The following is a 20,330-nucleotide window of genomic DNA, read 5'->3' as shown; positions in this document are numbered from 1 at the left end:
CACCTGCATTTCCATCTTTTATTCGTCCTCCTGTCCACGCTGGCGGCAGCAGCAGCAGCAGCAGCACCTCCCATCACCTCCGTCACTTTATCAGACCATCTCAAGGTTACTTTAGTTCACTGGGAGTGTCTTCCGGGTGTCACGTGACATGTGATGCAAAGTTACTGTGTGTCAAAGCTGGAACGTGGAGGCTGCTTCTGTGAGCCTTTGAAGTCAATGTGTGATGATGAATAATAAACACTTTTAAAGGAGGACAGTGTTTGTGTAAAGTGCAGCGTCCACGTCACTCCATCATCATCATCCTCTGTAACCTTGAATAGAATCCCCCCCCACACACACACACACACACACACACTCACGACCCTTTAATTTCAGCGGGTGGCGCGTGTCATACATGGCGCAGCAGCCAAATAGGTGAAAAAGCCCTGCACGAGGAGGAAGGATGCTTCAGTGAGACCTGTCTCCACGGGGTGCGTGTTTTTTCAGGCGAAGGCTGCACATTTGAAACCCGGCTGGACGCTGTCTCTCCCCCACCACACGCTCAGCTCTCTCCTCCATCTGTGGCGCGTCTCGGATACAGTGTCGCCCCCCCCCTCTCTCTCTCGCTCTCTCCCTCCCTCCCTCTTAATCTCGCAGATTGCCGGCGACTTGGTGCAGTCGATGCTGCAGTTGTGAGCCTCTCCTGCGCCGGGACCGCTGACTCAATGAAAAAGACATGCTCGCATTCGTTCTGGTCTCTGGGTCGCTCTGGATAATTTTAGGTGAGTCCCCTTCGTGGTTTTTTATTCATTTTTTGTCGAAATTCTAGACAGGCGGCGCACCTGTGTCACGGGGACTGAGGCGCATCGAGGGCGAGCCTTTACCGGCGTTTCCTCCCCTTTTATCAAAGATGATATTTGTGCTATATTTCAGGCAGGGTTTCATTTTTTTTGGGGGGGGTGCACCTGCTGGTGCATGATGCTGGTGTCATCCTTTAACCTCAGACACGTGTATCTAAGGGGAACTCGGCCTTGAAGCGACACTAACACATCATTGCGTGGGTTAAATATAGCATCCTTGCATCTTTATTGTATCTTCAGACACGAGGCGTGAGTTTGTGCTGCGCCTCTTTTAAGGTTTTTGTGGCATAACATAACCTCCATGGAGGCTCTCTCCTCTCCAATGAGGTTGTGAAGAAGAAGCTGGATTCCATGTGCGTCCAAATCAGCTTATTGTGGTTCAGTGTATTCAACATTTCAACCATTTTTAAGGGACAAGGTTGTGTCATTTTAAGCCCTACAGTTGCATAAAGGTGTGCATTTGATACCGGCCTTGTGCTAAGGTCGTGTGACATTGTGCGTAGTAACCGGACACACGTCATTTCAAACAACCCCCATTTGCGCATCTTCATCATTTTACCCAACCGCATAACGCAAAGACGCTGCGTCGTTATCCGTCGTCGACGCGTTTATTCCGAGTGTTGCTCGTGAGCTGTGCCACAAAGCCGGCTGTGAGGCTCGGCGTCTATGTCGGCGGTGATGTCCTCCGCCATGCCTCAGTGATGGAGGAGGGGAGGATGAGGGAGCGGATGAGGGAGAGGATGACGCGCTTCTCTGCGCTGCGCCTGATTGGACGGAGCTGTCCAGGAGAGAGCGGGTGCTGAAATCCTGCGGCCTGTACCGGCAAAGTGGAGAGCACAGAACAGCATGCTCACCACCACCAACCCCCCACCCCCGCTTTACTGAGCCATTTTCTGGCCATCGACACTGATCGTCACCCAAGGCTGCGTATGGATTCAGGAATTAAACTGAATTGCCCATCTACTTTTTTCCCCCTGAATCATGGTAGATGGAAGATGACGAAGCAGGAGGCTGAAACTGTGAGTAGGCCATGGTTCCATTATTTGTGTCCATTTACCGGCCTTTTTTTGTTAGGTACAACCAGTATCTTATCAACCAAATCTCATGCTGGAGATCAAACCGAGCATCAGAATGTGGATTTAATTCAAGTTTGTGTTGTGAGGATTTTCAGCGAGTGACAGTTCTCTGGAAGCAAATATCTTTAAAGCACCTTAGTCAGAGACTGACCTCTCTGAATCGTGATCAAAGGAACGCAACAATAACTCAAATAACCACTTATGCTCTCATGTGTGCTTAATAATGTGGCTGTTAAGTGTAGGTTTTTACAGCAGCTGCCGCGCTGCATGGTTCCTTAGTGACAAACAGCCACAAGCAGCTGCGGGGGGGGGGTTTGGTTGGTTCATTAATATTAAAATTTCCCGTTACAAGGTTGCAGGTGTTGCATATTTAACTACGCGCTCGAGCCGCTCGCCGCCAGCCAGTCATGAAACTGTTTAAATCACATTTGTTGGGTGTAGGAAAATCAGACATGAAAACCCCCAGAAATGGCCACTTTGTGGAGATTGTGGTCGCTTCACCCGGCACCTTTAATTAAACCACAAACCAATAATACAGTCATTTAATAGGCAGTTATGGTGCAGATTTGCCTCTGAGTCATTCTCCTAACATGTGACTGTACTGTACGTACACACACTCTCTGTGTAATCAATGATATCAGCCGGGGTCTGCTGCTCTCACATCATCAGCCGCATGCCAGCTTTCTTTCTCTCTGAGAGTGACTCTCTGCTGCATCAGCATTCAGTACATTCTGTTCCATATTGTGGGGATGCTGGAGCAATAATAGCACAGGCTAAAGTGCTGAAACCTGGTCTGTCAGCCTCTCACACACATCCAAGTAGAGTTCACTAAGTAACGTTCATTTCCATTATGTTTTGACACAATCTTTCTGATAAAATCCTTGTGGAGTAACATGCCAAGCTTTTCTCTGTCCTTTTAACAGCTACAAATGTCGTCTTTCACTATGATTTGTCTTTTTTTATTCATGCCCTAAGCAGTTAAAAAAAAGGTGCTGTTGCTGTTGTTGAACCTGTCGTCTCTGTGACCTCTGAAAATATCAAAAACAGTCTTTTATTTCCTGTCCAAAAATGTGTCGTTACAACGTCAATCGTCTCGTGTCTGTGTCATGGAGTGAGGGAGTGGAAGATGAGCCTGGAGAGAGAGAGGGAGAGAGTGTGTGTGTGTGTGTGTGTAAGCGAGAGTGGTAAAGGGAGGGGGGAGGGGAGTGGAGGGTGTGGTGAGCGTCTGTCGAGCTGAGCGAGGGGTGGTGTGATACGGTGGCCAGCCGGGACCAAACGAGTGAGCGTGCTTGCCCGAACGCCTTCTCGGCTCAGCTTAATCTGATGGTAGCGGTGATGGTGAAGATAATCGCTGTTTTGCACAGGGTAATGTGATATCCACCCGAGGCCCCTACACACACAGACACACACACAGACAAACAGACACACACCTTGCTGCCTCCCACACCTTTTGTAAGTGCTACCTATTCCACAGCTGCTTGAACCCCTCCCCTCTTCTCTTCTCTTCTCTTCTCTTCTCTTCTCTTCTCTTCTCTTCTCTTCTCTTCTCTTCTCTTCTCTTCTCCCTGGTGCAATTACACATATCTGATGCGCTTTATGTCTCTCTTTAATTACTCTTCGGTGTTGCATTTTTGATTTTATGCACCCTCAACTTACCTGCAGTGCTTGTTTATTTATCTATTCTGTGGTTGATAGTGGCAGTAGCTTGTTGTGTGTCTCAGTTTGAATGATAACGTTTGTTTTTGAACAATTACGCTTTTTTTCCCCCACATTTTTGCTTGGCTGGAATACTTAGAACTAGCTTGTACATAGCATTGCATTAACATTGTACATTGCCAGTTTCAGACTGTATAAACAGGCAAAAAACAAGACCAAAATGACTGAAATTTGAAACTGACAAACTTAAAAAGCATCTTCCTTCGCTAATTGTTTTAATTTGAAACTGGTAATTAAAGCTTTAAATGAGACATTTTGAATTTCTTCAAAATTTAGATCATTTTTCTCGTGCAAAACTTGCAAGATTGTTTTTCTTTTTTGGGCAAAAACTGAGAACAGTTCTTCGGGTAACGAGACTTACTTTACTTTCTTGAAGCTCAGTTTTTTGCAGTGTATCCGTCAGTGAGAGGAAGAGGAAGTAAAACGGTTTGGACTCTGGAGGTTTTGGAGTCTGATGTGTAGAGGTTGAGTGTTGGAGAAGGTGATGTGTGCAATTAATCATTTTCAAATCAACATCATTGTGCTGTGTTCTATGCCTATTAAAAAAAACAAAACAAATGCTGTTAATGTTGAAGTTAATGCTGAAGTAAATATTAAAGTGAGAGAAACACAGATGTGAGTAAGTAAAGGTGTAAAAAAACCAAAAAGAAAAGGCGAGTAGAGAATTAAAGAAAGTCGAGCAGGATGTCTTTAAATAGAGAGCAGTAGTGAGGCTACCACTGGTCATCTGCCTCTGTTGCTAATAGGCTGTAATCTCCCCTGGACTCTAATCATTAGTGACAGCCCACGGATGGGCTGATGGGGCGGGGCTTAAGGGCTGCACTTCCTCCACTTTAAGCCTCTCAGGTCACAGGAAGTCGTGCAGTAGTGCTTCAATGCAGCCGACCTTCATTTGCGCATGCAGTGGAAAGAGGCGTCAAGGGATCGTCCTTGTGTGAAGGAGACTTTTCTCATGTCGTTGAAATTTGTTACCTCGGGATTTCTTCTTGCCAGAGGTGGAAAGTAATGAATTACATTTACTCGCGTTACTGGAATTGACTCATTGAGTTTGTACTTATTTTACTTTTACTTAACTATGTTTTGTTGGAAAGTACTTTTACTTCACTGCGTTTTAAATCACATACGTTACTGAGTAAAAAAAAAATTCAATTAAAAAAAAAAAACTTTAGCATTGAATGATGAGGACAGGTGAATTAATTATGTGGACAGGTGAAACATGAGGACAGGTGGATGATGAGGACAGGTGAATGTGAATGATGTGGACAGGTGAATGTGAATGATGAGGACAGGTGAATGAGAAGGACAGGTGAATAATGAATGTGATGAATGATGAGGACAAGTGAATGTGAATGATGAGGACAGGTGAGTGAATGATGAGGACAGGTGAGTGAATGATGAGGACAGGTGAATGTGAATGATGAGGACAGACAGATGAATGATGAGGACAGGTGAATGTGAATGATGAAGACAGGTGAATGTGAATGACGAGGACAGGTGAATGTGAATGACGAGGACAGGTGAATTGGCATTAATTAAGGTCTCTGAGTGAGTGAGAAAGATCAAGCATTTGTGAACTTTGACCTATTTTCACTCATACATTGTGTTTACATATTTGACTTTGTCAGCACTTTAATTTGTAAAGATTTGCCTTTAATTAAGAACAATTCACCTGTAACTAAGTAACTTTTACTTTTTTAGTACATTTTTAGACCAGTACTACTTGACTTGCATTTCCTCCCCATGTGTGCGTTTATTTGTGGAAATATTACTGCGTGTGTCTATAATCTGTCAAATACCCGCGTCTTACCAAAGCACTTCCACTTTTTAAATGTTACCTAACATGATATTCAAAGCTGTAAAAAAAGCTGATTTCAGCTGTTCATGTAGATGCAGACATGGATATTCTTTAATAGATGATACAGCTTTAAAATGTGTACATGTGGCATTTTTCATTCATTCATAATTTTCTCCCGGGGTCCTCGCGCTGTGTCGTTCCCATTGAGCCGTTTGCCGTCTCACGTTTCCATGATGGCATGAGACGGATCCTGTCTCTTCATTTACATTTGAAATCATAATCATCATAATCAGATGACAGATGGGCGACACTGTAGATATGTAAGAGAAAATCCCAGGAAGTGAGCAACAAAAAAGCAGCTGGATTCAAAAAAGAGTCATTTTAAAATAAGACTTCACAGGTGTGTGTGTGTGTGTGTGTGTGTGTGTGTGTGTGTGTGTGTTTTTTTCCAGCTCTTTGAATGCAGAGAGAGAAACAAGTAAGAAGATAATTATATGATTGGGGAAGTTAGTTGACAACTCATGGTCCATGCAGTAGCTTTTTGAACGCCTTCTACTCTGTACATGATCGTCATTATTTGGCCTAAGTATGAGACTTAGTGACAAGTGAGAAAAGTTCATTTGTGAGTTGAAGGACACAGTGTTTTACTTCATTTAAGAGACTCTAACCCCCCCCTCACCCCCCCATGCCCATTATGCTGCAGGAAGGTTGGAATGATGATTTTTTTTATGGCGCGATGTCCTCGTCACAAATTTCACATGTGGAGACTCTTGAGTTCCTTGAGTTCACTTGTTGAGCAAGGTCACCGGCGCTGGTGATGAAGCCGCCCCTGCTGTTTCTTCTGTCGCAGCTGAAGCAACAAGTCTTTGTAGACGACTGCAGGGATGGACTTTAAGACCTGAACCAGGGCACTTGTCTCCGGAGGGGGTTACTTAGGTTACTATAGGGCAGTATCGGCCTTACATAGGAAAAGAAGCAGTGCACAAGTGGAAGGAAACAACTACACTTTATTATCAGCATGCTTTATATTATATTACCACTATTATTTTATACATACCCCATTTAAAGGCAGAGTTGGAGATCCTGGAAAAACGGTTGGATTCGCGAGCACTGACGCAGGCGCAGCATCGGTAACCTTCGGTACATTTTGGGGACGCTAACTTTTTCAGATACTTTGATGCCAAAAAAAACAACAAATACTCTCAAAAGATCACTAAGCTCCTGGTCCAGTAGAAACAGAGCTACCATGGCGTCTCTCTGCAGTCCTTTCAGTCGCCGCCGTTCAGACAACGGCACCGACTTTCACTCTGGTCTTGGATCGCTCGGCATCAGCCTTTCGTTTGCAACCGACACCCGATGTTGGCACATTTTTCTGCCCTAACGTTGCTGCGTTGATTAAAATGCCTCTAAAAAAAACAACAAAATACCTCCACTATTATGGGAAATTGCTTGCTTCAAGCAAAATGATCTGCCAGTGCAGCAAGAAAAACAAAATACCTTGAAACAAGTTCAAATTAGCCAGATTCCACAAATTCAGTCCAAATTTAATGTAAATTTTGTTTATATAGTTGAAAAAAAGTAATCATTTCATGACATTGAGAAAAAAAAGGGGGAGTATAAGACATATTGTACATCATTATAGCCTCCGTAAATGAGTTTTTACATATTCAAATAGTGGATACAGCAGCCTAAATACTCTGTGCTCTAAGGGTTTTAATATCTTTCTATAGTGTACTTTCTTTCTAGTGCACGTTTATTATTTCTTACCTGTATCTTTATTTGTCTTTGCTGCTGTGACAATGTAAATTTCCGCCCACTGCAGGACAAATAAAGGGCCAATCCTTCTACTAGACTTCAATTCATGATGAATCTGACAGTAGAAAATCCTATTTAGTCTAAAGATTCTGTTCTGCCATTATTCGTTTTTTAAAGTGAAACGTGTTCAACAAAGCATTCCCTTCCTTCCACTCAATCAACCGTTTGTGTTTTATGTTTTGAATAATGAAATTAAAGAAAAAGGGGTAACGCAGAACAAAAGTAGTGACAAAACAATGGCAGGCAGTTGGATTGTTTTGCATCTCTCCTGGAGGCCAATTAGGTGTCTTTGCGCGCTGCGAAACCGCCGCCTGCTGCTGTCGGGGCTATTTCAGGACTGTTCAGGAGGAGAGATGTTTGCTGTGCAAACATGTCTACGACTACCACGCATGAGCCAATTCCTTCACAAACAGGTGACTCTCGCTGGTGTCTGTGTGTGAATCAGTAGACGTGGAGACGATTTCTTTGTCCGTGCAGTCTCACCTGGGCGAGATAAAATTTGAATGTTTGCAAAATGAAATGGGTTTTGCATCCTTGAATTTGCAGTATTTGCATGCATTGCAAGGGGGCGTGTCTGTGTGCATTCTCACGATAGTAAAAACAGTTCCCTAAAGGAACTGGAAACACTGTACATCACTTGACCGGCGCTATAATAAAAAAATAATGATAAGATAATGTTAATGATTTATTAGAAGAATTTTAAATAATATGACCAAATAGAGTATGACACTCCATAGAGTTTAATACTTAACAGAATACTGTTCAATCCAAAATGATCATGCAAAACAAACAAAACATGATTTAATACAACTAATATCTATATTTAGCCCTGTGGCAGTTGTAGTGGAAATGCTGTTACTACCACTGCGGCCGCCTCAGGCGCTACCTATTCTCTTTTATTTGTATGTAACCAGCTGCACTCTCTCTCTCTCTCTCTCTCTCTCTCTCTCTCACACACACACCCGGATCTGCAGCGGTGTCAGTAGGTTACGGCGTCGTCGGTCTATATTTAGAAGTGGTCAAGCAAAGTTTCTCCCTTTTCTCTCTTTCAAATCACTTATAACCCACTGGAGGATTCAACACCTGTGAAGTCTTATTTTAAAATGACTCTTTTTTGAATTAGCCGCTGGACTTGAAAGACAAACCAGGGTTTTAATAATGGAAAAGGACATTATAGAAGCTGTGGTGGTGTCTGCATGTGTGTGTATTGCACAGATCTGATCAGTGGTGATCTGTTTACACAGTCACATCATGGCGTAAATGACTAGTTATGGTTAACGTTGGAGTTAAAACAAAAAGATATGGATTTAAGGATATTTACTCTAATTAACCCTTATGTTAAAAGGTACAGTTTATACAGACGTTATAAGAATGTGCAGTGTAGCATGAGTGTCTTATATCAGCACAACCTCGGCAATCTGATAAAAGTACTCAAAATGTCAAGGTTTCGAAGTTCGCTTGGCTCGTTTTTATTATCCAAAAAACAAAACAGATTATTGCTACTTTATATCGAGACTATATCACTTTATATCAAAAATGCGATATAAAATAATGAATCATTACTTTGACTCAACAGCACATAAGAAGACGAGATCCATGCCACGTGAGCACTAAGGGTTAAATCAAAAATAAACCACCTGAAAGTGCATGATATCAAAACGGTGCACAATACTAGCATTTGTTTCTCCTTGTAATAAGACAAACATTAGGTCATATACGAGCCACAAACATCTCACAGTGCCTTTAACAGAAGACAAAAGAACTATCGATGCTATCCAACCCATCAGAAGCCTGTAAGAATGAATCTTTGAGGGACAGAGAAAAGTGTCGCTCTCAGTGTTTCTGGTGGAACCACAGCTTGGGCCCACTGTGAAGTCGGTTATGGTTCCACCATTTGAACAGGCTGCTGTGGATGAGTCTGACTGAACGACGTCAGCGCAATTGATCCTGGAATGAGCTTTGATGATAATAATAAATGCTAACAGGCAGTTTGGTGATGTTCCAAAAACATCACCAAACACACCACTGCACATCTATAGGCTACTGCATCATTAGCACCACACCTTCCGTTAAGTCACTCAGCAAACGCAATTTCACAAGCCACTATATGACACAAAAACAAGCTTCCACATAAGCATAGGCGTCAGCTACGCGGGGAACACGTCCCCGGCACTATTTATGATCCACAGTTTTGTCCTCACCACTTCTAAAAAATGTTATAAATTTATCATTAACACTCGAAATACCGTAAATGATGTACCTCTTCGGTGTAGGTCTTCAGAGATCAGAAACATGATGGATCGGTGGTGTTAATGCAGTGATCATAGCTTACTTCAAAACCCGCCAAAGGTTCAAACGTCGTTGATGACAACAGCAGGGGCTGGCGCCAGACACATCGCTGGGCCTGGGGCGTTCTGTCACTATGATATCACATTCTGATTGGCTGACGACACACGTCAGTCAAAGTTATAACCAGATAGGAAATGGCAGCTTCAACGAAAGGCCAGCAATACTACGAGAGCAGGTCCACGGAGCTATGATGCGTTTAATGACATCCAGGAAAATCCAGCTCAGTTTCACAAAAAATAAGCATATTCTTTCTGGAAATATAATCATAACATACTGAAAACAAATTAATTTGATTATTAAAAATAATAATAATAATAATTAAAAATAAATACTTTTTTGACAGCAGAGAAGGCCCTGCTGGCCCTGACAGCCCACCACTGTGCGCACTAAGTAGTTGTTATTATTCATCGTCAGTTCCCGGCACTTGAGTGGCTCTAATTCCCCATCGAGATTGCCAGTTAGTTCAGAAAAGCGGGGACAACACCAAAAAAAAGAGGATCAATGTAGTGAAAATAAAACACGACGCCACAGATAGTGGTTTGTCACAGAACGAGAGGATAGTGTCAGTCATCGTGTTACGATGTGTCATCGCGTGTCGGTTCAGCAGGTCAACAATGACTGTGTGTGTGTGTGTGTATGTGTGTGTGAAACTCCACTTCGAGTAAGAACATGTGATCAGTGGGAGAGAGAGCAATTTTTTTTTTGTGACATTACATTTACCAAAATTGTACAGGAAGTGATCTCTTTTTGTTCTGTGCTGATATCATCTCTGTTTTTACCCAATTCTGGTTCTGATTAATGACGATGTGACAAAACACATCGTTGAATTCATGATTTACAGATTCACAAATGTGAATCCTGAAATCTCAACTAAAAAAAGTCCATCAAGATTCCCTCCAAGAGTTTAAGAATAACTTTTTATTTTATGATTAAAACTATGAATTGAAATCATTCTTTTTTTCATTTACTAAAAAATGTCATCGGCATTATTCAGACATTATTCATTATTTCCTTATATTTACAGTAGCAGTCACATTGAGCGGGCAAAAATATTTATTGTCTGATGAAATGTGATCAAATTAGACAAAAAAAGAATTGTCCGTACATTTAAAATACTATATACAACAAACAACTGTCGGTTTGAAAGGCAAAAAAAAACCCTTGACACCAGAGCGGGAAGTACAGGTCCATGATGGGTGACCGGTCCAAGATGAAGTACGGGAAGAACAATGACATTTTTAGTAAATAAACAAAAAAATCTATCAAAAATCATTATATTAAGGTCCACATATTCACCATGAACTAGGCGCCTACTAACATGCACAGAAGTAGCATACTAGCTCTTTATTAGTAATTAATAAAACCTTATTCTACCTCTATTACAACAATACATTCATTTAAGATAAGATAAGATAAGATAAGATAGTCCTTTATTTGTCCCGCACTGGGGAAATTTACATTGTTACAGCAGCAAAGACAGTAAAGATAAAGATAATAAATAATAAACATGCATTACCAAAAAAATGTACAACATATAAAGATATTAACACTAAAACTATTAACGAAAATTGGTTAAATTAGAATGTAGAATGTACATTATAGACAGTACTTTTACATTTTACAGTCAATAAATGATAATTAGGAGTTAATAGCAGGAAGAATCTTAGTTCATGTCGTAATAGAGGTAGAATAAGGTTAATAATCACTAATAAGGGTAGTTTATGGTGAATATGTGGACCTGTGTTACCAAAAATATGTATTGTTTGTTTATTGTCACCGTTTTTCTTCACCCTCCTGCTGCCTTGTGTGGGTCACTGTTGTGACACTGTTCCCCCTGGCTGTGGGATATGGAGGAAGCAGGAGGGTCTTGGAGGGAGTCTTTTTTTTTTTTTTTTTTTTTTTTTAGAAAAAACACACACACACACACACACACACACATCCGAGGCTGTAGAAACACTGACTTCCTATTTTCACATCTTATTTTGGGGACAGGCACTCTTGTGAATCTTAATAAAAAAAAAAACTAAAAAAACTCCTGTGTGTGTGTGTGTGATTCGGAGCTGTGTCTGACTCATTTCCTTAAGGAGTGAAGGAAACCCTTCAGTCTCCCTCACTCCCCCTCATCTGTGTGTGTGTGTGTGTGTTTGGGGGGCATATCCTGACTTTAAGGAGCATTCGTCTGCTTTCTCGTCGATTGTCATTGAGGCAAAGATCTCTGCCCTCCTCCCCCTCAACCTTTTTGAAGAAATAAAGGATCTACTGTATTTAAGGTGTTTTATCTCACACACACACAAGGCTGATACAAAGTGTGTGAGGCACCAAGCGTGAGAAATGTGTGTGTAACAAGTATGAGGAAGTGGCGGCGAGCGCTCCCCGCCACTTCCTTTGGCCTCAAATGTTAGCTGTCATGAGGTGAAGAAAGCTCGCGCTCGCTCGCTGCTGTCTGACATTGATGTCGCTGTGAAACACGTGGTTGTGGAGCACATGAGTGCACATGTGTACAGGTTTGTGATGGGTTGCTGTGCTTTGCACCACACTTAAAAAAAAAGGCCACTCCAAAAACATGCAACAAAAAAAAAATCTGCCAATGAAACAGGTGAAAATTCTCTTGGTAAGATTTCTTGAAATAAGACGTTATATTTAAGCCTTACAAGATAAGGGCGGTCTTGAAATAAGCTGGGAAAACTCATTTTTAGCTGTAGTTTTACTGGTATGGTGATGTTTTGTGTCTCATTATAAGCTTGTGACGCTCAAAAATAGTATTTTCCCCTCAGAAGTAGCATCTTTGTGTGTCATCCTGTTTGTTTCAAGTGTATTTAACTCATTTTTTATTTCTATAATTGTGACACAATGTCTTGAAGTTAGCGTTCCTTTCATTAAAGCAGATTTGTTGTCTCAATTCTAGTTAAGTCTAGTTTTTGAAACAAGATGATTCGATTCGTCTTTTACAAATAACACGGCAGCTGAAAAACATTATGACGTGTCAAAAAAGCTTGTTTCATCTGAGCTGTGACTAATAAACAAGATGTTTTCAACACTGTGCCACATAACACGATATTCAAGATGCACTGACTGGAAACAAGCTCCTTTATTTCACTTAAATCGGACTCTTTAGGTGAGTTTGTCACCTAAAGTACCAAAATAAACTTGGCGAGAGTTTGAGGTTCTGCAGTAGCACGAGTGGTTTCTTGAGTTTTAGTGCGATGGGATAAAAAGATAAAGAAGAACAAACTGGACGGTTTTACCGGGTGTGGAAGTGAAAGCAGATGTTTCACAGTTTCTTTTTCCATCATTCACGTTGGTCAGTTTAATCCTTACTGCTGCAGATCAGTGTCAGGAGCCTTTTTCTTTCTATCTTTTTGTTTTGGGGAACTGGAAAACCACCAACTATAGACATATGTGGCTTTTACTTGCAAAATTTCCTAAATTTACAATGGGACACAATTCTTGTGCCATTTCAGACAAATGTTTAGGTCATGTACTTAATCATTCCCCCTGAACTATTTTGACAGTTTGAAGCCTTTTTCATCATTAATGCAAGTTTTCTGATTGTTTTAGCTTCTTAAATGTGACTATTTTCTCCATTTCTTTGCTCCAATATAACAAAGAAATCATTAAAAGTGAATCAGTTTGGTTTGTGGACAAAAACAAGACATAATTTCCAGGTTTGACAAACACTCAATCGACACTTTTTGGACCAAACGATGACTCGATGAATCGAGAAAATAATGAGGTGTTGATTTAATCATTGGCTCAGATTCTATTGTAACTCTGCACACAAAAGTTTGGTCAGAAATCCAGAAATCAACAACTGTCCGTTGTCCCCACAGAGCTGAGTTCCACCCTGATGGAGAAGATGCAGGCCCAGGAGATGATGAGCGGCCTGAGGATACCAGAGATGGACGACATCGGCCGGTTCTTCCACTCGTTGCCGACCTCGACGCTGGTGGGCATCGGCGCGCTGACCGCCGTGCTGGCTTACTGGCTGGCCACCAGGCCCCGCCCCATCACGCCACCCTGCAGCCTCCTGCACCAGTCTGAGGAGGTGCCGGTAAGATGGGGGGAGCAACCACTGGTGCACTGAATTTAGATAAGTGTAAAAATCAGTTTGAAAACACACTTTGATCCCGTTAAAAACCTGACAGCAAAACACAAGAGCTTTTATCAGCCCAGCACGTGACGTTTTTTCACATTTACGACGACTTGTTACGACACTCGTGTTGTGGCTCTGTTGTTGTTGGCAACGTCTTTTGAAAGCAGTGACGCTGCCGTCTGCCAAGTGTAGACTCGCACCTGTGGTTCCAGTGGAGTAAAAACTACTGTATAATATTTGTAGTGCACAAAATAGGTGGATTATTATTTCTTTTTAGAAGTAGGAATGTTATTGTTCCTGTCACACACACACTACCAAGGTGCTGTGGTAACAATGGAACACCTTCTTCTTTGTGGTGGAGAAGAATCACAATCAGAATCAGGTGTTTACTACATCATTACGTTCTCTCTCTGTCTCTTTATTTTGTCTGTGCATCAGCATGAAGACGGAGGTCGCAGGTCCATGATGGGCGACCGGTCCAAGCTGCTGACTCATTACCACGACGACGCCAGGACCATGTACGAAGTTTTCCAGAGAGGCCTCCACATATCTGGTGGGTAAAAATAGAAAAAGAGTAAAGATGATGATTATTACTGTTTTGATTGTAAATCGCTTTGGATAAAAGCGTCTGCTAAATGACATGTAATAATGTAATGTAATGTAATGTAAATGTAAATAAATAAAAACCTTGACTGAATGATTAGATATCCTTGAATAACATTATATGAACATGTCAGCCAAATGTAGATAAAATACAATCCTTTAAGAGACTTTGTCTATTATTCCTTTACAGTTCAGTGAAGAAATACTGTGTATAAACACAAACAAAAGGCCGATATGGATTTAAACCTTATTTTAATGATGTTTAGACGCTAAAAACCATGAGTCTGGCATTAAAATCTTTGTATTTTCCTGCTGGTTTTTACACCAACAAGGCTCTAAGGTTACATCCAGTTCCTGTGACCCTGCTCTGTTTCCTGTCTTTGACACTAAAAGCCTGTCGCACACCTCTCAACAGGCGACGGACCGTGTTTAGGCTCCCGACTCCCGAACCAGCCTTACAAATGGATCTCCTACAAAGAGGTCAGTGCCACTCAGAGGACTTCTTCTTCTTATCTCTGTCTTGTACTGACGACAGGTGCAGTTCACGTGGAAAAGAAAAGACTTAAGTGTAGAAGAGGAGGAGGAGGAGGAGGAGGAGTGACAGAGTATCACAGACAAAGCTGACCATGTGCTTCCTAGGATGGAAACTAAAGTTGTGAATCTAAACCCTAATACTTATAGCTCATTTACGTAGGGTACAAATTGCAAAAAAAGGACGCCAAGATTCCAAAATTGCCAACTGCCTATTGAGTTGAGGTCTTGGTTACAGTCGACTTTTTTGTTCAGCTTGGTCTGTGACATCATCCCACCAAGTTTTGGGGAAAATAAGTGGAGCTCGGGGCCCGAATGAAACAATCTAACCTAACCGGTATGCAAAGGAGTTTATTTAACAGAGTCTGCCGGCATGAATCACATCCAACATAACTCGCATGTGTCACATGTGTTTGGAATACTGTTGTGGGCGTGTGAGTGTGCAGTGGTAAAAGTCTGTTGGCAGCTCCTGGAGCAGTCACTACACATCAGGTTTTAGGTTCCAGGGAATTTCTGAACAATAGAGATAAACTGACATGTATTGAAGTGGTTGGTGGGGAATTTTAGTTTTATGTGAATGAGGATGTGTAAAAAAAAAAAATCTGTTGGCCTGAAGCAAAGTATGAGGACGGATTTCGACATTTATCTGACGTAACGTGTTGTTTTTTTTCCATTTTACATGGCACAGTGGGTGGAAGTGTTAGTTGCTTTTTCCCTGGAAAAACATGAAGTGTCTGGACCTGTTTATTGACTCATTCAGGGAGAATTAAAGTGTGTGTGTGTGTGTGATTTGTAGGTGACGGCCCGGGCTGAGCATCTGGGCTCCGGTCTGCTGCACCAAGGCTGCCAGCCCAACGACAGCCAGTTCATTGGAGTTTTTGCACAAAACAGGCCAGAGGTGACTCTCGTTCGTTAAAAGTATATATATATATATAAAAAAAATTGAAATAAAAGGTGAATTAAACGATGTTTTTGAAATGATTTACAAACTCCTAAACCCTCTAAACCTGTGTGTGATTATAGTGGATCATCTCAGAACTCGCTTGCTACACCTACTCCATGGTGGTGGTTCCCCTTTATGACACTCTGGGCCCAGACGCCATACGGTTCATCATCAATACTGGTAAGAACACACACACACACACACACACACACACACTGAAATAATCCTCACCTGAAGAATAAACCACGAATGCTGCAGCAAAAATGACTTTGTGACACTGAGAAATCACAAGATCATCATCATTAATACACGACGGATTTATAACCTGCCGACTAGAACCTTATTTAAAGATATAATATGGAAAATGTTTGCATTAAAATGTCTAGGGTCGCAAATCGATTCAAGAAAATGAACACATGTTCTGTAATTAATCGCAAAAAAAATAAACCTGAAGCTTATAAAGAGATATTTCTTGATATAAAATCATGGAATGAATGTAGAATCAAAACAAAAAGCATATTTAAATTCATTTCTTTAAACTTTAAGAACAGTTTCTCTCCTGTGAAGCACAAATTGGGCACCAAAAAGGAGGAGTAAATATAGATGTTTTCTTTTATTTTTCAGATTTTATTGTGTGTATTTGTCACTGATGGATCAACAACTCCCATGATTCCATGCTTCTCCACAGTGCCCTTTTCTTTACACACTGTGCATTCAATGATACAAAAAATGAAAATGAACAGTGCTTATACTAGCAGAATGCCCTGAAATGTAGTCAAATTTGATTTGAACTCAAATGAACTGTTTTTGTCTCGTTTTTCTTTCTTTTTTCTTTCTCATTTTTTTGCCAATAATCACACAAGGGGGCGTGTGCTCTTGTGTGCTTGTGTCGTTGCAGCCGACATCTCCACGGTCATCTGCGACAAAGCCGAGAAGGCGCAGGTGCTAATAGACAACGTGGAGAGGAAGGAGACGCCGGGCCTGCGGCGGATCATCCTCATGGACGCCTTTGACTCGGCGCTGCTGGAGCACGGCAGGGGCTGCAGCGTCCACGTGCAGGCCTTACACGAAGTGGAGGTGGGAGAAAACTTTAATAACGATGTAAACAATGTCCAGAATGAAGCGTCATCTGTGCCTTGTTGTTGTTTTTTTTAACCGTACATATGACAATAAAGACGACATAATAAACTCCTTGTGTGGAGATGGAGAGCTGGAGACTGCTGTGCTGAGTCACTTGAACATTACTGTCATTTTTCTGTGATGACGATCACATGACAGACGCCCAGTTTGTGAGAATTCAGCTGACTTATTGCAAATGCTGCTGCTTCTGCTGCTGCTGCTGAAATTGTCCACAAACGCAGGCACTGATGTTGTTTTTGTTATTTTTTTTCTGCGTTTTTCTGGATGATGAGACTCTGAGCATGTTTATTCTCCACTGAAAACACAGAAAACTCACTGGTGTGATTTAAATGTCACTCATGTTTATTGTTGTAACTTTCTCACAGGCTCTGGGCAGAGAACACTACAGAAAACCTATAGTAAGTGCTCATTCTCGGGACGTCAAAGCTCTGTAAATGCAGCACAACATTTAGGAAACGATAAAGAAGCTCATTATCTCGTTTCTCACATCTCTTCTCCACAGCCGCCGGCACCAGACGACCTGTCCATTGTATGTTTCACCAGTGGAACCACAGGTATTTACTGCGTACACTGTGTATACTACAACAAAAATATGTTTCTGTTTTATTTGTGGCTGCTACTGAGAAATGTAAAAATAAATAGAGTGCGGAGCACTGAAGTTGGTTCCCGTACAACATTGGTGCCCCGACCTTTGACAAAGACTATAAAGGGTTTTATTTTGTGTCTCAATACAGTAAGGCTTTTTATACTGTACAGTTAGACATACAACAACATAAGACAACACTAAGACCAACTTAAAACCAACAGAACATGAAAAAATAGATGGATTAAAATAAGCAACTCTCATGCCGAGGCAAAAGCCAAGGAATAAAAGTGCGTTTTGAGGTTTAATTTAAAAACTGGCAGAGTGGGGGACAGCCGAACATGTGGCGGCAGAGCGTTCCAGAGCTTTGGAGGTGCAACTGCAAAGGCTCTGTCCCCCCTAAGATTTATAGTCTAGACCTTGGGACAGCCAAGAAACAGCTGCTTAGATAAATGAAGGGGTTTTAAAAGGTCTATGAGATACTGCAGTGATTGCCCGTGCAATGATTTATATGTTAATAATAAAATCTTCAAATCAATCCTAAAACGCACAGCATGCACTTTTGCACACGTTACCCAGGTTTCCCCTGAAGTTTCCCGCGCTTAAATGCTGTCAGGAAAAGAAGCAAATCTGGATGCCAACTTTACCATTGTGATTTAGTCCATCCATCCATTTCCTACCACTTTATCCTCCAATTTCCAATTTCCCTCATCCCCATTAAGCATGTTTGTGGAGTGAAAACCCACACACACGGGGGAGAACATGCAAACTCCACGCAGAGAGGCCCGAGCTTGTTCTTCTTGCTGCAAAGGCAAGAGCGCTCACCGCTGCACCAACCGTGAGGCCCATTGTGATTTAGTACCTCATATAAATCATAATCACTCTTAATCACAAGTTGAATCTGTTGCCTGTGGGTTATCATCATTCTGTCTCCTGAGCTTTGAATGTGTGCTTTATATCAGTGAATCCACCTCTGCCATCCTCTGTATCTTTAAAAATGAGCCTGTCCCCCTTTTTTAAGGATGATTCTGACCGTCACAGATTTCCGTATTTATAAATGCTGCCACTTATGAACGTGAACGGTGCTGCATGGTGATATCAGCTCACTGGAGCTCTTGTTATGTGTCAAGTGTAAGCTGCTGCACCTACAAATACGCTCATTTACGAGACGTCAGACATGAGGGCGGGTCACAATATTCCATTCACATCAAAGGCAAAAGTCAATTTGATTAAATATTTGAACTTTTATTAGCTGACACTGTGGACAATACGTCTGATGCAGTTCTTCTAGACATTAACTGTTGAGTGAAATGAGTGTCATTATTTGCCTTTTTGCAGCGCAGGATGATTTATGACGGTCGCTTTATTTAGCGCGCAGACTTAGTCGCTTATTTTGATGTGTTTGTTGTTTGATTTCAATGATATTGAGCCTTGGATGACTCACTGAAGGACAGCAGTGCCAGGTCGAGTCTGTGACGACGTCACTGTGGTTAATGGTGTTCAGAGTCCACTGTGTGTGATACATAAGATAAACAAGGTGAAATATTATTCATAATAAAGCACCTGCAAAAACAACATGGTGCGGCACAGTGACATGAAAAATCCATAAAAACACAATAAAACAATTATAAACGACAGCATTTCTTTATGACAGCATGTGTGCAACAGAAATGCTTCAGTCTGTGCACATTTTAGCTCATTCCCAGAGTCATAATTCCTGGAAATGTCATCATTCTAAGAACAGACAGGAAGTTGAGTGATAAGAGAATTGAGCTCATCCTCTCCGTTAAACTGCGGCTCGTTCTGACAGGTTTGGTAGCGGCACATTTATCAATGTGCAGTAAGTTGTCTCACTCCGACAGCGACCAGCAAACACGGAAACCAAAAGCAGGTCATGTGAGGACACTGGTGTCAGTTTTCAGTCAGCACCAATTGCTGCTGCTGTTGCTCCATGCTCCACTGCGGTTCCTGCAAACGCCGCCCCCTGCTGTCACTGAGTGAGACCTGCTGCAGCCGCTGCCCCCGCAAACACACAATGGTCACATTTCCTCACACTCAGCTCTCTGTGTGTGTGTGTGTGTTTTTGTTTTTTTGTGTGAGGATTTACTCAAATCTAAAAAAAGGGTCAGATGACGGCGTCACTCACTCTTTACGTAACAGGCTTTGCTTCAGAAATCAAGTGACATACAGTAACAGAGTCGTGTTATTCTGCTTCTTTTTGGTCACTTTTAATAGATTTTTTTTGTTTAAGAAATCCCCACTTTCAATACCTTATAGCAGGGGTGACAAATGTACGGCCCGTGGGCCAGAACCGGCCCACCAGAGGGTCCAATCTGGCCCGCATGATGATTTTTTTAAATTAGAATTTCTATAAAATGCTATATTCATCAGTTTGAGATACCTCTGAGTAAATATTGTGTGCCTTTGTAGTTGTAATGCACATGTGTAAACTTATTTTTCTCAAGAAATTTGAGGTTTGTTGATAGTTTGTTTTGTAAGAAAGAAATCTAAAATGTCTCTATATGTTATTATGCTATTATTTTAGATCAAATTTTGCCTCATGTGGCCCTGGAACTGAAATGAGTTTGACACCCCTGCCTTATAGGATTAACTAAGTGTAACATGAATTATAGAAATAAGGATTTAGGGTGTGATAACTTTAGAGGAAATGAACCAAATAACCACATTTGGAAGAGCCACAAACGTTATAAAAACGGACCGAATGAATGCCAGCTGTACCTGTGTGTCAGGTTAAACTTAATTGTAAGTTCAGCAGGTTTTTAGCGTGTCTCTAAAGGTCAGATTCCCCTTTGTCAGCCAACCTTGAGTGTAGGTTGTTTTAAGGGC

The 20,330-nt window shown here is 41.6% G+C and overlaps 1 protein-coding gene across 2 annotated transcripts in view; it reads left to right on the top strand.

The window, feature by feature from the left end:
- Positions 1 to 611: 611 nt before the first annotated feature.
- The window catches only part of acsl6 (acyl-CoA synthetase long chain family member 6), a 30,737-nt gene continuing 11,018 nt past the window's right edge, over positions 612 to 20,330 (top strand). The window contains exons 1-9 of one of the 2 annotated variants that reach the window (XM_044042360.1): positions 612 to 761; positions 13,421 to 13,641; positions 14,122 to 14,236; positions 14,702 to 14,766; positions 15,614 to 15,715; positions 15,841 to 15,940; positions 16,659 to 16,837; positions 17,266 to 17,298; positions 17,403 to 17,454. In XM_044042360.1, coding sequence (XP_043898295.1) covers positions 716 to 761; positions 13,421 to 13,641; positions 14,122 to 14,236; positions 14,702 to 14,766; positions 15,614 to 15,715; positions 15,841 to 15,940; positions 16,659 to 16,837; positions 17,266 to 17,298; positions 17,403 to 17,454 — 913 coding nt within the window. In that variant the 5' untranslated portion in view covers positions 612 to 715. Of the gene's footprint in view, positions 762 to 1,632; positions 1,859 to 13,420; positions 13,642 to 14,121; positions 14,237 to 14,701; positions 14,767 to 15,613; positions 15,716 to 15,840; positions 15,941 to 16,658; positions 16,838 to 17,265; positions 17,299 to 17,402; positions 17,455 to 20,330 lie in introns of those variants that run through there. The other variant, XM_044042361.1, reaches the window with a different exon arrangement.

This window comes from Solea senegalensis, linkage group LG13 (genome assembly GCF_019176455.1).
Source record: "Solea senegalensis isolate Sse05_10M linkage group LG13, IFAPA_SoseM_1, whole genome shotgun sequence".
NCBI classification, from domain to species: Eukaryota; Metazoa; Chordata; class Actinopteri; order Pleuronectiformes; family Soleidae; genus Solea; species Solea senegalensis.
Note: the sequence above shows the minus strand (reverse complement) of the source record. Positions and strands in the feature narration are given on the sequence as shown.